The sequence below is a fragment of the Trichoderma virens genome, assembly GCF_000170995.1.
Source record: "Trichoderma virens Gv29-8 chromosome Unknown TRIVIscaffold_3, whole genome shotgun sequence".
In the NCBI taxonomy this organism is placed as follows: Eukaryota; Fungi; Ascomycota; class Sordariomycetes; order Hypocreales; family Hypocreaceae; genus Trichoderma; species Trichoderma virens.
Window position 1 is genome coordinate 1,610,709 of NW_014013746.1, and position 21,129 is coordinate 1,631,837.

Genomic DNA, 21,129 nt, shown 5'->3' on the forward strand with positions numbered 1-21,129 from the left:
CGGCACGGAGTTAGTGAAGCTATCTTATTCATCCCGCCAGTGAGGGCTCACAGTGGCATTATCGCTTGCGACAGCGCTTATACCTATCCAAGACGTGGCTCATTAGCTAGCTAGAGTTAGTTATGTCATACATTTAACGCAGTTGTGAAACAAAACCAAGCAAACCGTCGTCGGTTAATCCTTAGTCTAGCGACTTAAGAGATAAATATTTCTCACTTAGGTCTAAACCATTTCCCACAATAGAGATGCTGCCCAATCTGCCTGCTATGTTCCAATCATGGTGAACATAGCGCCGTTAGAATTTACGGTCAAAAGTGCGCTTATTGAGCTTTGAGACCGTGGCTTCTGTTTTGTTACTGATTGTGAAGTAGGGAAAAATGCCTTAGAGCCGTTTAAAGATATCGATAATGAGACCGGTCTTCTGTTTTAGAGGGGGGAAAAAACGTATTGCCTAAGAAATATAAATTAGCCAATCGGATTTCTAAATATGAATGAGACACTCTGCGCTTGCTCCCAATATTCTTGAGAAATCCGCTGCAATGTTTTTGTCCTTGTTGCAGTGTCTATTTTTTTTTTTTTGTTTCTACCAAGTTTATTCTACGCAGCACCGACAGTTAGGTCGAATAGTTCGGGATTGCCACCTAGAATGGATAAGTCTTTCCGCACTGACTCTACCCAGTTTATAAAACCGTTGATCGGTTCTTGGTAGTCATCTGAAATACCTCCGTCTGGTTTTATGGTGCTGGCCGCGAAGAGTGTTTTGAAAGAACAGGACGCTAGGACGATTACCCCAATCCCCAAGAATGCAAAGAGTCCAACATATTAATGCGTCAGTGACTCGATGGTTGACTCGATGACACTCAGATTGACAAAAGTTCCAAAATGGGGGAAGGTTAATCATCTAAACGTAGATTGTGGCCATACTGCCGTGAGAATTAGCCCAACTTAGTTCTCCAATTCAATTCACCAGCGGTCCGATTACTTTGTCAATAGTGCTATACCAACGGAGCTGCCGAACGTTCAACTAATGTGTTACTTTACTTCGGGCCAATTCCGTACTTCACACTCTATACAACTTGCTTAATACAGTATTCTGCTCGACGCTAAGTCGAGTAAGTCCTCCAGCCGCTAATACCTTCTAAGTTTCCTTTCTACAAACTACTCTTTGACTTCGAGCTGGTTACCTTTTTCAGTTCTCCGTATCGTGTGACCAAAATTTCACATGCTTCTTCTCCAATACTCTTGGCTTTGGATTGCCTTGGAAACTTGTACCCCAGATCCTATGGCCAAAAAAGATTATTAATCTATCAGGATCACTAATCTACGATTATTAATCTATCTCCAGGTACCATTTTGTTTCTAATTGCTAGCTGGATTGATATCTGCTGTTGTATATGGATATGATAGTATGGAGTAAACATACCAGAAATAGCAATATTTGACATGAAAGGAGACCTGAGAAATTAGACTTTGAAATTGACTATAAAGACAGTCAGGGTACACATGGTGGTCAGCTTTGAGCATTAGCATATATGATCTACTGTGTCTCATCGTGAGGTGCAATAATCCGATTGCTCTTAAGGTTGCTCATCAAGTACATTAAGGATGTCACGAATTTCACCCTTCAAGGCGTTTCTTGAGGAGAACACGCCAGATTACAAGCCATACGAGGAATTCTACAAGCATCTTCACGCCAACCCCGAGCTATCATGGGGAGAAGTTGAGACATCGGCGGCGATAGCGACCAGATTGGGCGGCCTCTCACCAGATCTTCAGATTACCACGGGTATTGCAGGCACTGGTCTGATTGCTGTTCTACGCAATGGACCAGGCCGAACGGTGCTGCTCCGTGCTGATATGGATGCTCTCCCCGTGAAAGAGCTGACAGGATTGGAATACGCATCGAAAAAGATGGCAGAGGACTCCGATGGTTCTCTGCAACCGGTGATGCACGCTTGTGGTCATGATATGCACGTCACTGCGCTCCTGGCGGCTGCCGAGACTCTCATTCTTGGACGGACGCAGTGGTCGGGGACTCTTGTATGCCTCTTTCAACCAGCAGAGGAGGCCGGAGAAGGGGCTCAGCGCATGATCGAGGATGGCCTCTATACTAAACATGGTTGCCCGATCCCTGATGTCTTGTTAGGACAGCACGTCTCATTCAGAAAAGCAGGGTTCACTGACACCCGCCCTGGATTGCTCATGGCAGGTGTTGATTCGATGAAGATTACGGTATATGGGCGTGGCGGCCATGCCAGTATGCCGCACCTCTCAGTCGACCCGACTGTGCTTGCTAGTCACATTGTCGTGCGTCTTCAGACTATTGTCAGTCGTGAGGTGAAGCCGGGCAGCTTGGCCGTGGTGACGGTCACAGGATTGCATTCCGGAAAGGCCATCAATGTCATCAGTGATCATGCACTTATTGAGTTGAGCATTCGCAGTGTTGATTCGGAAAACCGCGATGCCTTAATCAATGCTATCAAGCGCATTGCCCTTGCTGAGTGCAGCGCTTCGGATAGTCCACGAGACCCGACGTTCGAGCTCGTATCGTCAATCCCCGCAATGCATAACGACCCGGCCACCACAGATGTGATTAACCGCAGCTTTTCTGCTCACTTTGGTCTTCAGACTCATAATCCCTCTTGCGATGTTGTTCCGGCTGCTGAAGACTTCAGCCACTTGGCAACGGCCATTGGCAAGCCGTACTGTTTTTGGTTTTTCGGAGGTCACGATATTTCAGATTGGGAGAAGAGGGCCGAGGAAAACCGTCTGGATTCTGTGCCTGGGCTCCACAGCCCCTTGTTTGCTCCAGCAATACAGCCGACACTGGCCACCGGAGCTGAAGCTCTTGTAGTGGCAGCTCTGACTATGCTCTCTGGTGATAAGAATGGATTCGAAGCCCAAGGATAGCTTTGATGAAAAACTCCTAGCTTCCATTCCTCATTCATTCTATTCATTGTTGTTACGACCCAACACCTATATGGACATAATAAGGAGCTTTCAGGGTAGGTAACACAGTTGAGATTAAGGGCAGGCTGTTTATCCAAGCGTTAGAGTATATCACATGGGACGCTGTAAACATCAAATAGTCACACAATGGGAAAAGTATTTGCTCTGTAATATAAACTTTGTTGACAGCTAGGCAACGCACCTTTGAACCAACTCAACTGACACCAAAACACTGCATTAGAAACTTGGCTTCTCTGACTGCGATAACTTGTAGCATTGATTCGTTGCAGGTCCTTAAGCTCTAGAAGTATTTAGCTTAGGTTGGGTTATTATATGTACATGTATTGTGTTTTTTCCTAAAAGGCTAACTACCTAGGTAGTTAAGCTATGATACGAGGTGTATTAAGAAGATTAGGTAGTCTTAACATAGGACACGCGAACATAAGCTAGGGGGATGCCTCGATGACGTAGATTTTTCTAGGGCACTATAGTAATACAAGACCCCGAGGTCTTTACGCTGTGCAGACAAAGCTCACATCCAATTTTTACCTTACATAACCTGGCGTAAACTCAATATGCAACAGGGGGAGAGGTCAGCATCCGCGACAGGCTTTGGCCCCGAAAGACGACAAGCTGAACACATGTGACGTGCGGAGCCCTCCGCAGCGTTCATGCCATAGATTCTTTCGGGGGAAAAGTATCCATGAAATACCACGTGAACAGGCATAAATCGAGGCGAAACGATCGGTGCTGGCCGAACCCGGTCCTGGGCTGATCGCAGCTGCGGCATTGCGGCAGTTGTGGAATCCTCAGCTGATGCCGCAGTCACCGCAGATCCCGCAATACATGCTCAAAGACCGTTCAATCCACATAATTCTCGTCATAATGTTCTCGTTGAGCTGAATTGAGATGGCCTGACGGATTGAAGAATCGAATTTGCTCTCAAAGTTCTTGTCATGATGGCAAAGATGAGATTGAGTGCCCCTGGCTAAGTATACCCCAGCAGATGAAGTGCCTGAATATCGGCGGCCTAAATCTCCTTGAGATGTCATCTTTCCTTGTAAGGACAACATACCATCTCAAATCGCAAGACCTTCAAATATCTGCTCCGTGATTTGCCATTGCGGCGATTTCCCCAGATTCCGAAGCAGCAGCGTATGGGAGAATCCGGTTATTCGGGATGATGTTTGCCATCAGTGGCATGATGTTTTGCGATGTTGTCTTCTTGCGCATATCTGCTCATAATAGGAAATTGCGAACGGCGTCATGATTTGACAACGTTCCGCATTAGGAGCACTAAGGCAGCAGGCTGTTATACGATTCTGACTCCACGCCCGACTCGTGTATTCTTTCGGATCTTTACTTCGTAAGTCGTCAATTCTGCCTCCAGGCAAACAGTAGCGCCGGCCAATCCCCCCTCCGGGATGCTCCGGAGTGGCACCACCGACAGGGATGCGGATCAGTCAGCGCCAAACTGAGTGAGCGTCGTATTGAAGGAAGCCCGGAAATCGTTAGGCTAGTGTTAAGCTCAGCCAATCAATGGGCGGAAGTTTCACAGCCAACACAGCAGCATGTCATGACAGTGGTATGATATTCGCCCAGCTGGATGTATGGCATCTGCCCATATTCTGCGGCAAGGAGGCTCACGAGAGCGGCGGCACCGCAAACTTGACATCATGGGAAAAAAAATCAAATTTCGATAGTGATTACTCCGCATGGTGTGCGGCGACCTGCGATGAGTGTGTGGGATACATAATGATCGGGTTGGAAGCCTTGCAAGTTTGTTTCTGGCTCATCATCACAGCATCACCAAGCAACAATACAATCCACAGAGGATTACCTCTCAACTCAACCACTTTTGCAATAATCTCAACTCAATAAGATTCATTTAGTGTATCATCACTAAGATTTGATTTCGAATTCGATCGAAAATTCAATCACCTTTACAACAACAACAAAAAAAACTTTTACCTTTTCAAACACTTCTCAATATGTCTGCTGCTGCCGCCGCCGCCACCCGCACTGCAGCCACCGCTGTTCGCAGACCTTTTTCCTTCTACACGCAAGTCCGATCAATGGGTCGTGCATTTGAGCACGCCCCGTACGAGAGATTTGCGGCTACCATGAAGCCTCAAAGGCCAGACTATGCCAAGAACCTTACTTGGACTGCTGGCAAGGTTGTCACGTAAGTAGCCCGGGCGAGACAATACATAAAGCCAGTGCATCCAGAGAATCACCGAACTAACACTTGTCTTTTTGCAGTTATTTCCCCATCTTTGGTGCCATGCTTGGCTGGCCCGTCCTCTGCAAATGGGCTTTGGACGGACAGATCGGCCGCCTGTAAGAGATTCATAAGGGCGACGGTATAGAGTGGGACAGCAAAAGACATAGAGATGTCCATCTTTCGACTGTATATATACACTTCAGGCGTTTGGGTGGACTTTGGGTGCGAAGCATAATTCGGCGCAACACAGAATAATTCAATTTGATTCCTTTTGTTAATTCATTCAAACGCGTGCTTACATGAAACCTGTGATTTAACAATGTGCCAACTGATCAAACATGGCCTCTAGATCGAAGAATTAGGTATCACACAATTTGGAGATGGATAAGGAGGATATTTTGCATTTAATTATGGAATACGGCAAGTATATGTTATAGGGGAGTAAAAGTGAGTTAACATTGTTTGCTTTTAGACAGTGGGACAGCACATTGCTAACATTTTCATACAAAAATCCAGATCTAAGCTTCCGGAATATGACAAGAGCGACGTCCACGATGCGAATCTGCCAACGATTTCTCTTCAATAATAAAGTGCACCTCAAAAGTGTTAAAAGGAACAATTATGGGTTCGACGGCCGCGTCTCTGACCAGTCAAGATACAACTTCCGCTCCGAAAATAACCAAGTCCCATCATCTCCCTTCGTCAGAGTGTCCTGATACCGCAAACTGGCAACATACATCTGTCGCTGACCGTCCTTTTCAGACAAGTGATAGGCGATGCAATACGTTTCCCCGGTGGCAGTCTTGCCGTCCGAACCGATGTCGATGATGCTCTGTCCGTTGAAGTGCGTTGTGTGTGTGAACCCGACCAGGAATTCAAAGACTGGTCGTAAGTCTTGTCTTTTCCGAACCACTTGCGAGGGCTCCGTGCCTTCCCCTTGCATGTACACGACAAAGTGTGTCTCCTCTGTGAAGAGTGACATTTGCTCCTCTGCTAAACGGCGATCGGCGCAGTGGGCATAACGATCGATGACTTGACGGATGGCGATGCGATCCCGTGCTTCCTCGGGGGATAAAGTGAGATTTGCTGCCATGGTGATTTAATTTTGAAATGTTTTATGGCTAAAATGGATGAGTTAGTGACAATCATACACAACTCTTCTGCGATTCTGGCATTGGGATCTGCTGTCTTTAATAGTGCGAGCCATCTTGCTCAGCTGTTTAGCGAATCCCCGACAGCAGTCGCCCACATTCTTACTGCTAGCATAAGCAGCTCAGCATAGCCAGATACGTGTATCGACTATGTCAGGCCTTTCTCTTTTATATGGAATTAACCCCAGGCTCGAAGCTTGGCTCGTGCATGGCGATTATCTCATCGAGAGCGAGACTAAGGGCGCTTTGGCGCTAAGTCGATCGTGATGTGGTCATCAATTCGAATGCATGTGCTCTGACAAGAGATTGCTGAGTTGACGGATTTAGCTCACCGATGACGGATGATTCAAATAAGCCTGCATATACGACTCTATTACTCCGGAAACTGCGCCCATATCCTGGATTAAACTCCCCATTGAAAGACTCGCACCACCTGCCGCTATGAACCTGCCCTTGTCAACTCTGAATAAAACACCTGTGCGCTTAACGACGATTCTTCAAATTCGCCCCCATTTCATATGCCATTACTCATCATCCTTGGAATTTTCCTCCGAAACATGGACGCTTTTCCTCGATTTCTCAGGGTCTGCCTGGTGCGGGCCCTTTTTGCAGCCGGCAGAAGTGCCGATTGTACCGCAGCAGGACCAATTAAAACCCTCGGGAACGTCTTCCTCATTTTCTGAAGAGTCAATCGGCCCATCATCGTCGATGTCTTCCCAGACTTCAGCCTTGTAGTTTACCTCTAATAAACCTGTAATGTACGGTTACCGATGCCTCAATTGGTGTATTGGCTGCCCTGAATCGCATCAAAAGAACTCACCATCGTGATGGACACAGCTAGTGTCATGGTTGTCCTCTTGGTAGAACGGCTGGTCGCATTGCACACAGATGGCAATAGTAGACTCGGGCTTCCGCTTCTTGGTCGATTCCTCTTGATCGAGTCGTTTGGCATAAGAGGCAACCTTGGCACGAATGACAGGGTTGGTGCAGAGAGAGAGGAGGATTGCCTTGGCCTGGTCACCGGAGATGTTTCTCACCGCCTCAAAGTTGTTGGACATGTTTGCTGTTTTGTGCTGAGAGTATAGGGCGAATCAAGCGAGGATTGATGCTGAGATGTCGATGGAATTGTCGAATTGGATTGCTCAAGACAGATAGAGAGAGAGAGGTACCTCCTCAAGGCGGAGGCGAGCGGTATATACGCGAAAGTACGGAGTACGGAGTACTCCGTACATGTACTTGAATTGAGCCTGAGACAGCTGAATATTAATTATGGAGCCGGCTAGCGTGTTCTAAGGTAGATGCTGCTATTTATATGTTTGAAGCTGATTTCCTTTCTCGTCATAGTGGCTAGCTGTATGCAGTACACTGTAGCAATTCTGTCAATGTTTAATGATTGGCTTTTGTCAGTGCTTTGCTTGTGGTGATTGCCTACCTACAATGAGGCTGACTGGGAGAGAATCTGATATCGGGCAGTGTTTTGACGTACCTGCTACATGTTTCATTGGCCCCTACAAGTATCCGAAAAGGTGGAATCTACAGCACGCTATAGGCCAATTCTAGGTATACATGCAATCCAACGTCGAAAAAGGCGGCATGACGTCAATAATAACCGATACACGGCTACTGCGCTGCACTGGCGATGTGATTGGTCAATTTTGAAGCTGTTGGCGTATGCTTGGCTATTTTTGTTGATTTTGAGTCTTTTTTATTTTGTTTCATATAGTGTTTTTATTAATTATTCCCCCTTTTCCCCCCTGAGGCACAGGAATATTGGGTTGAGTGCACTTGTTCAGGACCACAAGCTTTCACTGCCCCTCCCTATAACCGCTAAAATCAGGCAATACAGGCAGCCAACACTAAGTAAAGAAAGACAGCATGCATCACGTGATTTCGCATTATTCACCATCTCCTCGTGTTATCACTGCGCGTTTCTACCAAGAATCTCTCATGGCTCTTGCTACCACTTTCATTGCTAAAAATGGCCACGGACATCATCGAACTCTCAGATGATGAGGATACGGAATCAGCCTCTGAAGATGGCTTTGAGGGACCAGCCAAGCCGCCTCCTCGGAAAAGGAAGGTCGAGCTGGAATTCACGGAAAAGGTTCAGTGGACGGATGAATCAGACAGTGCGCCTTCCAGGCCAAAGAAACGAAGGGCCAAACGCAAATCCACCGGGAAAAAGAAAGCAGAAAAGAAAACTGGAGATGGAGACCACACAGAAGACGACTTGGAGAGAGTGGACCTGCCTGACTATCTGATTGAACGAAGACGAAACTTTGATGCCAAGAGGAGGTTATACCACGAATCCGCCCTAATGTTGCCACCTGATTATACGGATGTCGAATTCGATGAGTCAAGGAGGCTTAGAGAGCTGAAAGAGAGACCAGATTTCGACCCAAGAAGTGGTATCAAACCGTCTCGGCCGTATAAAGATATCGAGCTTCCTCAGTCAGGAGGCCTAATTCCGGCATCAATCGCACAGTACTTGCGTGATTACCAGGTGGAAGGCGTCCGGTTTTTGCACAAAAAGTTTGTCTACCAAGAGGGAGGCATCCTGGGTGACGACATGGGCCTTGGCAAGACGGTTCAAGTGGTTGCCTTCTTGACGGCGGCCTTTGGGAAGACAGGAGACGAACGAGATGGCAAACGCATGAGACAGATGAGACTTCTTAGCGAGAGATGGTACCCCAAGATACTCATTGTCTGCCCCGGATCTCTCATTATGAACTGGAGAAACGAGTTGAGCCGATGGGGATGGTGGCATGTGGATCTGTTTCACGGAGCCAACAAGGACGACGTGCTTGGTGCGGCTCGCGCCGGGATGCTGGAAATCATGATTACAACTTACGAGACGTATAAAAACTCTCGCAGCTCCATCAACATGGTGCAGTGGGATGCCATCATCGCCGACGAGTGTCATCGCCTCAAGGATCGCTATTCGGAGACTACCAAGGCATTGCAAGAAGTCAATGCGCTTTGTCGGATTGGTTTAACAGGAACAGCCATACAAAATAGATACGAGGAGCTCTGGACACTATTGGATTGGACCAACCCAGGCCATTTTGGCACCAAAGCAGAGTGGTCGCACACCATCACGAAACCCCTGACCGTCGGCCAGTCTCATGAAGCAACGGTTGCGCAGCTGAGTCTCGCGAGGCAGACGGCAAAGAAATTGGTTCAGAATCTTCTTCCTAGGTACTTCTTGCGCCGTATGAAATCTCTGATAGCTGATCAATTACCCAAAAAATCCGACCGAGTCGTCTTTTGCCCCCTTACGGACTTACAAATGGAAGCATACGAGAATTTCCTCGACAGCAAAGAAGTAGCAATACTGAGGACGGCTTCGGAAGATTGTGAGCACGGAGGCAAAAGAGGTTGGTGTTGCGATGAGTTTCTCCCAAATGGCAAACGCTGGCAAACCGTCGTCTTCCCAAGCATGATAATTCTGCAAAAATTGGCCAACCACCTGACTCTGCTGGTGCCGCAGACGACGGATTTAGAAGAAAAGCACGAGCAAGAACTCGCGACACTCCAAACCTGCATGCCTGACACGTGGAGAGTGCTATATGAGAAGAGAGATCGGATTAGTAACCTGGTCAATCCCGAGTTCTGTGGCAAGTGGAAAATCCTGAAGAAGCTGCTCAAATTTTGGCATGGCAGCGGAAACAAAGTCTTGGTATTTTCTCATAGTGTGCGGTTACTTCGCATACTGCAGCACCTTTTCACTAATACAAGCTACACTGTGAGCTACCTGGATGGTTCCCTGAGCTATGAAGCGCGGCAGGATGTGGTGGATACGTTCAACTCCGACCCCACGCAATTTGTGTTTCTCATATCGACCAAGGCTGGTGGTGTCGGGCTAAACATCACCTCGGCTAACAAGGTAGTCATCATCGACCCTCACTGGAATCCTGCGTATGATCTACAAGCGCAGGATCGAGCCTATCGAATTGGTCAGACTCGCGATGTCGAAGTCTTTCGGCTCATTTCCGTGGGGACGATTGAGGAAATCGTCTATGCCCGGCAAATTTACAAGCAACAGCAAGCAAACATCGGATATACTGCGTCGTCTGAGCGGCGATATTTCCGTGGCGTTCAGCAGGACACTGAACGGAAGGGTGAAATCTTCGGACTATCCAACATTTTCACCTACCATAGCAATATGGGGTTGCTTCGCGATATTGTGAACAAGACAAACATCGCTGAGGCTAAAGCTGGGGTGCACTTGGCTGATGTTGACATGGAAGAGGCAGCCAAGGACGGGGAAGATTTAGGAGTCGTGAAACAGGAAGAGGGCACCGACTCAGAAGACGGAGGACTGAGCCAGCTGGCTGACTTGCTGACTTCAGGCGACCAGCAAAAAACACTCGAAGCTAAAAAGGCAAAGACAAGCCGTCTAAAAAGCGATGCGGTGCAAGCTATTCTCACAGCGGCTGGTGTGGAGTATACGCACGACAATTCTGAAGTGATTGGATCTTCCAAGGTAGAAGAGCAGCTCTCGCGGCGGGCGGCCATGAGACTGTTTGGGGAAGGGGACCTTGCGGGCCAAACTACTTTATTTGCTGATAGCGACGAGAGTGACGGGGACGGACTACACAGCTCATACAAGCCGCCCGAAGATGTTTGCTTGCGCCAATTTTGTGAGATGGCTAGGGAATTTGGCTTTGCCAATGCTACAGACTTTGCCCTCATTGTGGAAAACTGGACAACAGAAGCGAGAAGGAACTGCTTGAATTCATTCTATAAGAGGCGCGAGACTAAGCTGGAAAAGGAGGGATTTCTTGATGCAAAGGAGGGTATAGCCAACCGCCAAGGATCATCGACGGACGTAAGGGTAAATACCCTGAAGGAAGAACACAAGCCAAAACTGGAAGCGATAAAGGAGGATGAAGCAAGAAGCGGGGTAATGCTCAAAGACTTGGACCCCTGGCCTCAATCTAAGCTCGAAAACATGAAAGAGGAGAAGAAGGCGAAAAAGGAAACGAGTGAGGGGGTGAAACGCGAAATCAAATCAAAAACGAAGGCCGAAGATGTCAAGGACGAGAAAATAGACATGAAAAAACAAGAAAACACCGACGAGGAGAAGCCGATACCGGTGGACAGCAAGTCTAAGCGGACTTCGATTTTCCTCTTGGATGACGACGACGACGATGAGCTTTGAGACGGGATATTGCTCAAGCAAGGACTTTCTTTTGCTGCGCTGACGAATTTGTTCATTTTATTTTGGCGTCGATGGCGATATTTATTTTGTCAGGGTGCCAATCTTGTGAGGCAAGACCTGATAAGAAGGCTGAGCCGCAGGCTGCGCAAGGTCAATCTCCTGGAAGGGGCCCGCGGCTCTGAGATTCTTCTCGGTATCGCGGCAAAGCTGGCATCCACCCAAAAAGTGTGGCCAGATGAGGTTGGTGAAGCCTGGAGAGCCGGCCACGGTTAGCCTTTGGTATGCTTGCGATCGGGAGCATTATGAGTGTTTTTACTTACGCTGATATAGGCTGAGCAGCAGGCCTCCACGCCAAACTTTGACGTGCTCATAGACGTACCAGTGTCCGCCTGGCTTGAGCAGCTTGTACAAAAGCTTGATGTTCTTTTCGGGCTCGGGGATGCTGCAGAGGCACAGGATGCCGACAATGCAGTCAACACTGCCGGGCTCAATCTTGCCGTTCCACGCAGAGGGGTCGTCGACAGATTCAATACCAACAGGGACGACGGTGTAGATGTCATCCATACCAAGGTCCTTGACACGTTTCTCGAGCGCTTTAGCAGAAATGGGGTTGGGCTCTACGCCATAAATCTTGGTGATGTGGCCGCCCGTGGTTTTCCTGTTGCGAAGGCCGTCTGCGTTGTCTGTGTTGTTGGCATTTTCGCGGAAACGAGCAAAAACGTCTGCCCACATGCCACTTCCGGCGCCGACCTCGATGACAGTGCCATAAACAGGGGTGCTCACGATGTCGTCATGGATAACACCGCCCTTGACACGTCCTTCAAGAAGAGGAATGACTCGCTGCTCGCCATTGGTCTTTACATCTGGCCCGACGGTGGCCCAAAATGTGCCGAACAGAGCCTCGCGGAATCCAGTGAAGGAGAAGAGCGCGCGATAGTTCCTGTCATGGATGAGTCCACGAATCGTCGCAGGGATATGAGAAAAGGAGACGGCCATAAACGCCCATGGGTCTATAAGATGTATCAAGACATCTTTGATAGTGGCCAAGACGGGCATGGCGAAGGAGGGTGAGGGCGACTACCCTCGGCGCTCAGGAGACTCTTATAAATGTGAGTGGGAGGATGATGATGTTTGAAGCAGGCACACGCTTTTGCATAAAAGCGCCGCACAAAAAAAAGCGAGAGCTCTATAAAGAGGAAAAGAATAAGAAGAAAACCAAGCTCTTACAAGCCGATCAGGGGGGAAGGGAAGAGAAGGGTGTGGGAGCTCGTGTGAGTGTGGGTTTTTATAGCCGTCACGCACAGTGTGTTTATCAGCCTGGAGCTCATATCTCATACGCATGGGAGTCTAGCCCTTTTTTTTCTCTTCATGCTGCGCCTTTTGGTGTGTCGACACAAAAGAAGGCCTACGGATGTGGGGCCGATTTGGGTGGAGTGCCGGATCTCCGCTTAGCCGCTGGTGAAGATTTGGATGATTCGCGAAATCTTTTGGGGGGGTGTTGATGCTTATAAGGGTATTTTATGTTTTTGGGATATGGGGAGGGGGGGAAAAGCTCATGATTTGGGATATTGATTATGACGCTCACACATTTGGCTGGGAATGAATGAAGTGAACGACCATTTAAGAGTCGGAACGTGGATGAGAAGCTTGGATGAAACACAGTGCGATGGACTCTTGCTCGCCTGCTGGAGACATTTATCCTCGCTGGTGGCTAACACAAGGCATGTATGTTATGCTTATAATGAACAAGCCATGGTGTGATTTGATCCAATTACTGGAGAGAATTTGCTGCTGATTAGTGAGCAGAAAATAGCCATGTTTGCAACCTGTCACCAAGGCTGTCAAAAGAAAGCTTAATATCATGGACGCTGACGATTCCCGGGCTAACTGGATGTTGCCATGGATAGCAGTAGAAACGAGATTCCGAGATGCCGGAAATTAATGGTACGTGACTGGCATCTCTCTGTCAATGTGCTTCTGGCCACTGTCTGTGTCACTCTCTCAACCTGGAGAGATTTTTACATGATACTCGTCTGGCAGAGAAAGATGGTGTAAGCAAGTTGTACAACAAAATGTATTTTTTCACATGATGAACCCGTCCCTCTTGAAGCATTGGATTGGATCTCAATCCAGGAATATCCCAGCCTAACCCATAACGCCAAAACCAGCTCCATGACAATCTACCAGTACGCTCTCCCCCATGCGCTGTCTAATCCGAAAACCCCCACTCCCAACACAGCGAAAAAAAAAACAAGAATTACAACAGCTCAAAGTCATCCAGCTCATCCCTGTACTTCATGATATTCTTCTTGATCTTGCTTCCTACAGCCCACGTGACAAAGTCCTCGTTGTTGCGCGTCACCAGGTACGCCGGATCGGTGATCTCGTCGACGCCGACACGGACGTGGCCCTGCTCGATGAGCTTGGTGGCGGCCTGGACGGTCTCGGCCATGCGCAGGCGCGTCATGACGACGGGCAGGCGGCGGCGGGCAAAGGCACTGACGGTGACGTTGTTCTCGACGGCGGAGAGCTTGGAGGTGGAGGAGAGGATGCCCATGTCGTAGAGCTTTGCGAGGAGGAGGTCTTCGTGCTTGCGGCGGACGGGGTTTTCGGGGGGGAGGAGGGAGAGGCGGTGGGCGAGTTGGCGGATGGACTGGAGAAGAAGAAGGAATGTCAGTTGGCATAGCTTGAGGATATGGCGATTGGCTGGATCGAGAATATCCTGATTGAGAGACTTACGCCGCAGAGTCGGTTGTACTTGTGGTAGTCCTCTGGCTTCTGGATCATGTACCGCCGCCTGACGAGCTTGTCGCGGTGGTTGTCGTCTTGCTTGTATGTGAAGAAGTCTGTCTTTCGCAGAAGCTTCTGCTCGTGAAACTTGAGCTTTCGCACCATCTTGCAGGATCCTCAATCGGGCACAATGTCGCTATTACTGGTGTTTCCAAGATTGACGGTCTAGAAATAAAAGAGATTTTTTTTTTTTCGAGTATAAATCCGGCGCAACCAATGATGGGGTATCGGGCTGTCTGTTTTTGCTCAAGATTTGAGAGCAAAGGCTTAAACCTCGACAATTTTTTGAGAGGCAGCGATGGGAAAATTGGAAAATGGCGGAACGCCAAAGCGGGGCGCCACGCACCAGCGCGGAACCTCTTCCGCCCCGCCACCTCCACATTTTGCACAACACCAGGATTTCGCATCACCGCCAGCAAGAGCCGGCTCATCCTCTTCTTCTTCCAGCCTCAATTCCGCCGCCATGCCGCCCTTGCCGCCCTCCTGCGCCGTCCGCGGCCTCTCCATCCGCGGCTTCTCGACTTCCGCCCCGGCCTGCGCTCCTCGCAGCGAGCCTGTCCACCACCGCCCCTCCTCCAGCAGCAGCCTCCTCTCCATCAACAGCTCCGGCCCTTCGCGACCCCCCAGCCAGGGCCCTCGCGCGGCGCACAATCCCGGCGACATCGCTACCAATATGTTGACTCGGTTTAAGCGCGATGGGCAGCACGCTATGCGGACCAAGCAGGCGAGCATTGAGCTGCTGCGCAACCAGAAGAACTCGAACGATTACTTGAAGCAGATGCCGCGGAGGTGGGATGCTGGTGATGTTTATTCGCCACACGATATGAGCCCTGTGGAGATGCAGAAGTGGAGGAAGAGGTCGCCTCGTAGCGGAGATGTGATTGATGCGCTGGGCATTCGACCACTGGACATGTACAAGGTATGTTGGAAATGTGGAAATAGAGAGAAGAGACAGAGAGACTTGGGATATGCTGACTTGAGGCAATTGTAGAACTTCTCTCTGATCCAGGAATTCACCTCGACGTCCGGCCAGATCACGCACTCATCAGGCACGAGCCTTCGTCCCGTCAACCAGCGCAAGATTGCCAAGATGATCCGCAGAGTTCAGGGCATGGGCCTGTACCCGACTATTCACGCCCACCCGGAGATGATCAGGGAGCATTTCTTCCCCGAGAGGAGATAAGAGAGAGGGGGAGAACGACTGAAAAAAAAAAAAGCATTGGGGCCTGATTGAATGTTGTGTGAGCCGCCGTCTATGGGTATGGCCACTCATGAATACTATATTTGTCCATTTTTTTTACTATGTGTACAATAGATGCCACCCTCCGTTATGTATAGATACATGTCATGATTATATTTCTCCATCGTTGTACACTCACTCTAGGCCTTCATGACCCGTTCTATTTTGAATTGGCATAGCGAGTACTCGTCCATGCGCCGTCCCACCTTCATCAGTTCTGCCCAAATATCGGGGTATCGCCCCTTGGCCCACTCCTGGAATCCCTTCTGAAGTGGCTGTCCGGGTAAAGAGTTATATGCAATACCAAGGCTGTAGAGGAGTTAGCAATTGCGACAACTGAACACAGTTGGATGGGGGTTTGCACTCACGTCATAGCATCTGGCTCTGACCCCACGACAGATGCCATCTTCATTATCAATCCTCGAACCTCCTTTTCATTCCCACTGCCAGCTATTGCGCCAATGTAGGCGTTGTAGACGCTGGGCGGTATTTCCAAATCCATCCTCTCCATCCTATCCCAAATCTCTCGGGCTTGTGTGTGCCCGCCCGTCTTCTTTTCTAGTGTCCAAAAAATCGCCTCCAACGTCGCGTATGACGGCCCTTCCCTCGATTGAGTGATTTGTTGCCAGTAGTCCAGCGCTATTAGCGGTTGGCCGCAGCTAGCATATGCCAGCATCAGAGCTGTGTATAATTTTGTCGATGGCTGGAGCGTGGTATCCATTTTCAACATGTTATGCACCATGTCCAACCCATCCTGGTCAGGATATCGAGCAATTCCCTCTAGACATGTGATGTAGGTTTCCATTTTGGGATGAAATGACTTATTTCGGTGCGCACGCATGTGCCCAAAGACGTGTGAAGCCATGTCGGGACGTTTGCGCTGGAAAAACGCATTCATCAATTCCACGCGCCGTTCGAAGCTGGTATCCTGGAAGTATTGATGGAGGAGCTGGTACGCGCCCCACGCTCGATTTGTGCTCGTGCTGGGATCGAGGCAGAACGAGACAAATGCGGTCTGGATAACCTCTCGCTCCGATTCACTATATAAGAAGGAATAAATTGAGAGGATATCCATGACGTCGAAATGCTGGTCATTCTCTAGGAATCTTAAGCAGAGGGCCGCGACAGTGGAGGGCTCGAGCCTCATTCGATCTTCTTCAACAGCTTCAAGCATTGATGAAATCAACTTGAAATCCGGCTGTTTCTGTGCAGCCAGCGCCACCAGGTACTCGTTGACCATCTTGCGGAATTCAGCAAAGAGATGCGGCTTTGTCTCGTTCGTCCAAGGCCGCATATGCCTGACTTGATTGTATGCCTCCCGTGCCCCCACCAAATTGCTAGTTCCAAGTCGCAAGCCGAGCAGGATTAAATGAGTCTCTCCGTTTGGAGCCAATCCCCTCTTTGCGGCGAGCGCAAGAATGTCTTCGCCAAGAACCTCGTTTCGCTGCGTAGAGGCAACTCGGAGCAGACCATTGATGGTGCTAGTATCTGGTGAAATTTCCCCTTTACGGTCAACCATGTGCGACATCACAATGTCCACTTCAGCAAGGCTCTTTCCCGTAATAAGTATCCCCTCAAGTAATACATTCCAGTGGATCTTCCTTGGCTGTGATTCTCCAAGTTCACGGAATATTGAAGTAGCCCATTCTTGGAGGTTGTTGCGCATGGCAAAAGCTGCCACAGTGCGGTATGTCGGCGCTCGTGGGATGCTGCCGGACAGCGGCTTACTGAACCAGTGTTTGGTCTCGGTGACGCGATCTCGCTCCGCAAAGAACTCTACCATGACGGCTTGAATTTTCAAATCGTATGGTACGTTGTGATTTTCCGCATATTCGACCAGCTCTACTAACTCGGCTTCGCATCCCTCTCTTGCAAGACCTCTAGCAACTGTTTCTACCAGGTGGACGTCTTGGTTCAGGTAGACAGCGTACTCTGGCTGCTCCCATTTCTCGTAGAGCATCTGTAGAGCCTCGCGAGACCCACCATATAAGCACATGGCCTTGACCAGATGGATCCATTGTTGTTCCGCGGCCTTGGGAGTCTTGGTATAGTCTCCGGATAACCACACGGTATACAACGCCTTGGCGAAATCCAGATGATGTTGTGTTCGTTCGATTGGCTCATTTTGAAGGAGTACTTGTCTTGCTATCGTTAAATCAGCAAGAGTAAGCATCTTGCAGTCCTGCTTTTTGTCTGGCACAACCGCTAGATACTCTAGCAACCGGCGACATTGCAGCGTCTGTGTGCTGTTCAGAGGCATGCCGGTGGCAAATTTTGACTGCATCAGCTTCTTCCATAGCTCGAACAACTCCCTCCGTGGCGGCGGCCTGACGTTGTCGAGCATGTGGCTCCGCCAGACCATGATTTGCAGCCATCCCGGCTCGTACTCGGGCTGTCTGACTTCCCGCGGAGGCTTCTGGAACAGGCCGCTGAGAAACGTGCGCTCGAAATTGGTATAGGAGACTGGTCTCGGAGCGATCGACCGTCGACGAGCTGGAGTCGCATATACAGCGCAGGATGGCGCCGTCCTCGCCTGGCAGACAAGTAGTCGCCTGCCATGACGGGCCAGGTTTGCCCTCATGGTGTGAATATCTCTATGGTTCGATGCGCCTGGGCGTTGTCAGACGTCAATTGGCACATGGTAGAGTTTAAAATGCTCACTGGATCATGTTTGAGACAGACGAGTTGCACAGATTGCGCAAAGGCAGCCGATTCCACCACGTCTGTTGAAGCTACAAACTACATCGAGTTGTTCGCAGGCATTTGCAAGACGCAGGTTGAGCAGTTATTTTGCCGCGGTTTCTCCGGCGGCGTTCATTATCCGTTATCAGCTCTGTTATCAGCATGGCCGTTGATTTGATGCTTTCCAACCCCGCCATTGTGAGTGCAGAAGCTCGTTGAACTTGGTTTAGCCACGCCCGGAGTCTTCTGCATCTATTTGGACTCCGGACTCCGGATTCTGAACGTATGCATGCAAAGTAATACGAGCATGGGGGGAGTACCAAAGAAGCAGGGATATCAGTCACAGAAATGGCTATTATTTCCTTTCAAGGAAACCGGGCAGTAATAATCAACATCTCCATGAACATGCACTTCTTATCCCGCTTCTAAACGCAAATGCCGCTTCTGGGCGGAAAGGATGAATTGCTAATTTACGTGGCCTCGTTTCCTGTTCGGCTGGATTTCCTGTTCAGCGTTTCTAACCGAGATCTCATCATTGTGCCACGTGTGGCTCTCTGAACGAGGCAGTCATAGTCATGCCAAGGCAAAGGTTGCAAGACTTTGCGAGTCAGCCTTCGTATGAGGGATGGGATAGGCAAATAGGATACACGTATAGACCGGATAATTTAGCCGCGTGGAATGGATGCTGTAAGAGTCATCAAGTCGCCATTATTTCCTCCTGTAGCTAGTATATTCACACGGATGTTGCCGGTTTGTCAGCACACTATCTGCGATCGTAGTCCACGGACTTAGCGCGGCGCTGAGACTTTGTAGGTCCAGCAACTCTGCAAGTGCCATCGGAGATGTCTCCAGTCGTTTGATCGGAGTTTATAATTGTGCTTGTAAAGTTACTTATATCAGCTGGCTTGGACAGTTGCCGAGTTTCATTTTCGTAGCGATTATCCGATTATCATGAGGAATGACGTTTGTGAGCTCTCCAAGTGTTTCATGTACTCATGTACTCCTGCACAAGTGGGATAGACCAATTGCTGGGCGTTGATTGCGATATTTGAGTCAATACGAATCGGAGCCGGGACCCAGTCTTATTCGCCCACCGGGTCTAACACGCCCTATCTGCGTACTTAGATCCGGGGCCCCCTCTCGTGTATATATATCGAAGTAGATGCTCCCCCTCATCTTGGGATAGCCACAACAGCAAGCAAGTTCAGCCAACAACAAGCCAAGATGCCCCTCATTGCACAAGCTCCTAAGCCCCGTGTTATCCTCGGTCTCATGACCTTTGGCCCCAACGAGAATGACGGCGCCAGAATCACTGATGTAGACACCTTTAACAAGGCCCTTGACGTTTTGCAGGCTCGGGGCTATAATGAGATTGACACAGCACGAGTCTATGTTGGTGGTGCCCAAGAAGACTTCACACGCCAGGCCAACTGGAAGAAGAGAGGTCTCACCCTGGCGACCAAAGTCAAGTACCCTTCGGCACTTGGTGAGAACACAGCCGAAAAGGTCATCGAGTCCGTCGAGAAGAGTCTGAAGGAGCTGGAGACAGATTGCGTTGATGTGAGTGCATGATATGACAAGCAGAAAAGAGGCACTCAGTGTAGAATATTCTTGTTGACCGTCGCGACGCAGATTCTGTATCTTCACAAGCCCGACCGCGGAGTCCCCTTTGCGGAGACCCTTGAGGCTGTTGACCGTCTTCACAAGGCCGGCAAATTCGTCAAGCTGGGTATCAGCAACTTCACAGCTTACGAAGTAGCCGAAGTCGTCATGACATGCAAATACAACGGCTGGGTCCGCCCCACCATCTATCAGGGCATGTACAATGCCATCACTCGAAACATCGAATCGGAGCTGTTTGTTGCCTGCCGGCGCTACGGCCTCGATATTGTCGTGTACAACCCTCTTGCAGGCGGCCTGTTCTCAGGAAAGATCAAGTCCAAGGATATTCTCCCAGAAGCAGGACGATACTCTGGCAACACGGCTATGGCAACCAACTACCGAAACAGATACTTCCGGGACAGCACCTTTGAGTCGCTGAAGCTTGTTGAGGAAGCAGCAGAGAAGGCAGGGCTGACGTTGATTGAGATTGCACTGCGATGGATGGTTCACCACTCTGGACTCAAGATCAAGGACGGAAACGATGGCATCATCATCGGTGTCTCCAGTGTCGCGCAGCTGGAGAACAACCTTGACAACCTTGAGAAGGGTCCGTTACCCGAGGAAGTTGTGAAAGCGCTGGACGAAGCCTGGGCGATCTCCAAGGCGGAGTCTGTCAACTATTGGCATGGTGACTTGAAATACACATACAACCCTCTGGAGGTCTTGTTTGGCGAGGGAGCGAAATAAACGTTGGGAGGGTGATGGTTGTGGCAGACCTTAGTCTACACGAAAGTCAGATGACTCTGCCATGCGCGCAGTCAAGTGAAAGTATAAAGACACGTTTGACGGCATATACTGTTAATACATATGATGTGATGATCCTCCTGCGGCTTAGTAATATTGTGAGAGGCCATGCAGTCTCATTTTCTCATTGCTACCATCGCTTTCCTCAATTCTGGTATACCTCAACCTTGGTACATGTATGGAACAGCATTTATTTTGTCTTACCGCGAGTACCTCCACCTGTACATGTAAGACAAGACCGCATCCGTTTTCACGTTCAGTCTCAACTGCTACTCTGCCTGCGTCATACCTCAGGTCCGCATGGGTGTCAATAGTATGGATGTTGTGTCCATGTCCGTGTGATGTGACCATCAGCTGTTACAGTGCAGCCTCTGACAGGTTCCAGTGCTACGCTAGAAATCCAGCAGCCCGCCCGGAGGATTTTGGGGGGATCCTCAGGGGCCTCCCTAGTGGCGGGCGCCCATAAGGCAGAGCCTGGGGGCTACAGGCACAGCCAACCAACCGATGACGGCATCCTTTTCAT

General features: G+C 49.4%; 10 protein-coding genes across 10 annotated transcripts; 5 read left to right on the forward strand and 5 right to left on the reverse strand.

Annotated features, from left to right (window-relative positions):
• Positions 1 to 1,605: 1,605 nt before the first annotated feature.
• Positions 1,606 to 2,910, forward strand: TRIVIDRAFT_31894 (uncharacterized protein; the record flags this gene model as incomplete). Its single annotated transcript, XM_014104289.1, has 1 exon — positions 1,606 to 2,910. One exon carries the CDS (start codon positions 1,606 to 1,608, stop codon positions 2,908 to 2,910), a length of 1,305 nt encoding a protein of 434 aa, XP_013959764.1.
• A 1,836-nt stretch (positions 2,911 to 4,746) lies between these two features.
• TRIVIDRAFT_215469 (uncharacterized protein) lies at positions 4,747 to 5,472 on the forward strand (the record flags this gene model as incomplete). Its single annotated transcript, XM_014104290.1, has 2 exons — positions 4,747 to 5,134; positions 5,212 to 5,472. 2 exons carry the CDS (start codon positions 4,941 to 4,943, stop codon positions 5,291 to 5,293), a joined length of 276 nt encoding a protein of 91 aa, XP_013959765.1.
• A 320-nt stretch (positions 5,473 to 5,792) lies between these two features.
• Positions 5,793 to 6,266, reverse strand: TRIVIDRAFT_54976 (uncharacterized protein; the record flags this gene model as incomplete). The annotated part of the gene is made up of 1 exon (XM_014104291.1): positions 5,793 to 6,266. The coding sequence occupies one exon, from the start codon at positions 6,264 to 6,266 to the stop codon at positions 5,793 to 5,795; it is 474 nt and encodes a 157-aa protein (XP_013959766.1).
• A 624-nt stretch (positions 6,267 to 6,890) lies between these two features.
• On the reverse strand, positions 6,891 to 7,340 carry TRIVIDRAFT_121002 (uncharacterized protein; the record flags this gene model as incomplete). Its single annotated transcript, XM_014104292.1, has 2 exons — positions 6,891 to 7,075; positions 7,145 to 7,340. Coding segments are annotated over 2 exons (381 nt in total), but the record flags the coding sequence as incomplete, so codon positions are not given.
• Positions 7,341 to 8,302: 962 nt separating this feature from the next.
• Positions 8,303 to 11,488, forward strand: TRIVIDRAFT_33213 (uncharacterized protein; the record flags this gene model as incomplete). Its single annotated transcript, XM_014104293.1, has 2 exons — positions 8,303 to 11,155; positions 11,297 to 11,488. 2 exons carry the CDS (start codon positions 8,303 to 8,305, stop codon positions 11,486 to 11,488), a joined length of 3,045 nt encoding a protein of 1,014 aa, XP_013959768.1.
• A 312-nt stretch (positions 11,489 to 11,800) lies between these two features.
• Positions 11,801 to 12,544, reverse strand: TRIVIDRAFT_32952 (uncharacterized protein; the record flags this gene model as incomplete). The annotated part of the gene is made up of 1 exon (XM_014104294.1): positions 11,801 to 12,544. One exon carries the CDS (start codon positions 12,542 to 12,544, stop codon positions 11,801 to 11,803), a length of 744 nt encoding a protein of 247 aa, XP_013959769.1.
• Positions 12,545 to 13,550: 1,006 nt separating this feature from the next.
• TRIVIDRAFT_177582 (uncharacterized protein) lies at positions 13,551 to 14,383 on the reverse strand (the record flags this gene model as incomplete). Its single annotated transcript, XM_014104295.1, has 2 exons — positions 13,551 to 14,141; positions 14,228 to 14,383. The coding sequence occupies 2 exons, from the start codon at positions 14,381 to 14,383 to the stop codon at positions 13,746 to 13,748; spliced, it is 552 nt and encodes a 183-aa protein (XP_013959770.1).
• A 358-nt stretch (positions 14,384 to 14,741) lies between these two features.
• On the forward strand, positions 14,742 to 15,461 carry TRIVIDRAFT_32579 (uncharacterized protein; the record flags this gene model as incomplete). The annotated part of the gene is made up of 2 exons (XM_014104296.1): positions 14,742 to 15,197; positions 15,270 to 15,461. 2 exons carry the CDS (start codon positions 14,742 to 14,744, stop codon positions 15,459 to 15,461), a joined length of 648 nt encoding a protein of 215 aa, XP_013959771.1.
• Positions 15,462 to 15,658: 197 nt separating this feature from the next.
• Positions 15,659 to 18,099, reverse strand: TRIVIDRAFT_54981 (uncharacterized protein; the record flags this gene model as incomplete). Its single annotated transcript, XM_014104297.1, has 2 exons — positions 15,659 to 15,827; positions 15,887 to 18,099. The coding sequence occupies 2 exons, from the start codon at positions 18,097 to 18,099 to the stop codon at positions 15,659 to 15,661; spliced, it is 2,382 nt and encodes a 793-aa protein (XP_013959772.1).
• A 1,276-nt stretch (positions 18,100 to 19,375) lies between these two features.
• Positions 19,376 to 20,683, forward strand: TRIVIDRAFT_79352 (uncharacterized protein; the record flags this gene model as incomplete). Its single annotated transcript, XM_014104298.1, has 2 exons — positions 19,376 to 19,760; positions 19,833 to 20,683. 2 exons carry the CDS (start codon positions 19,425 to 19,427, stop codon positions 20,547 to 20,549), a joined length of 1,053 nt encoding a protein of 350 aa, XP_013959773.1.
• Between the last annotated feature and the right edge of the window lie 446 nt (positions 20,684 to 21,129).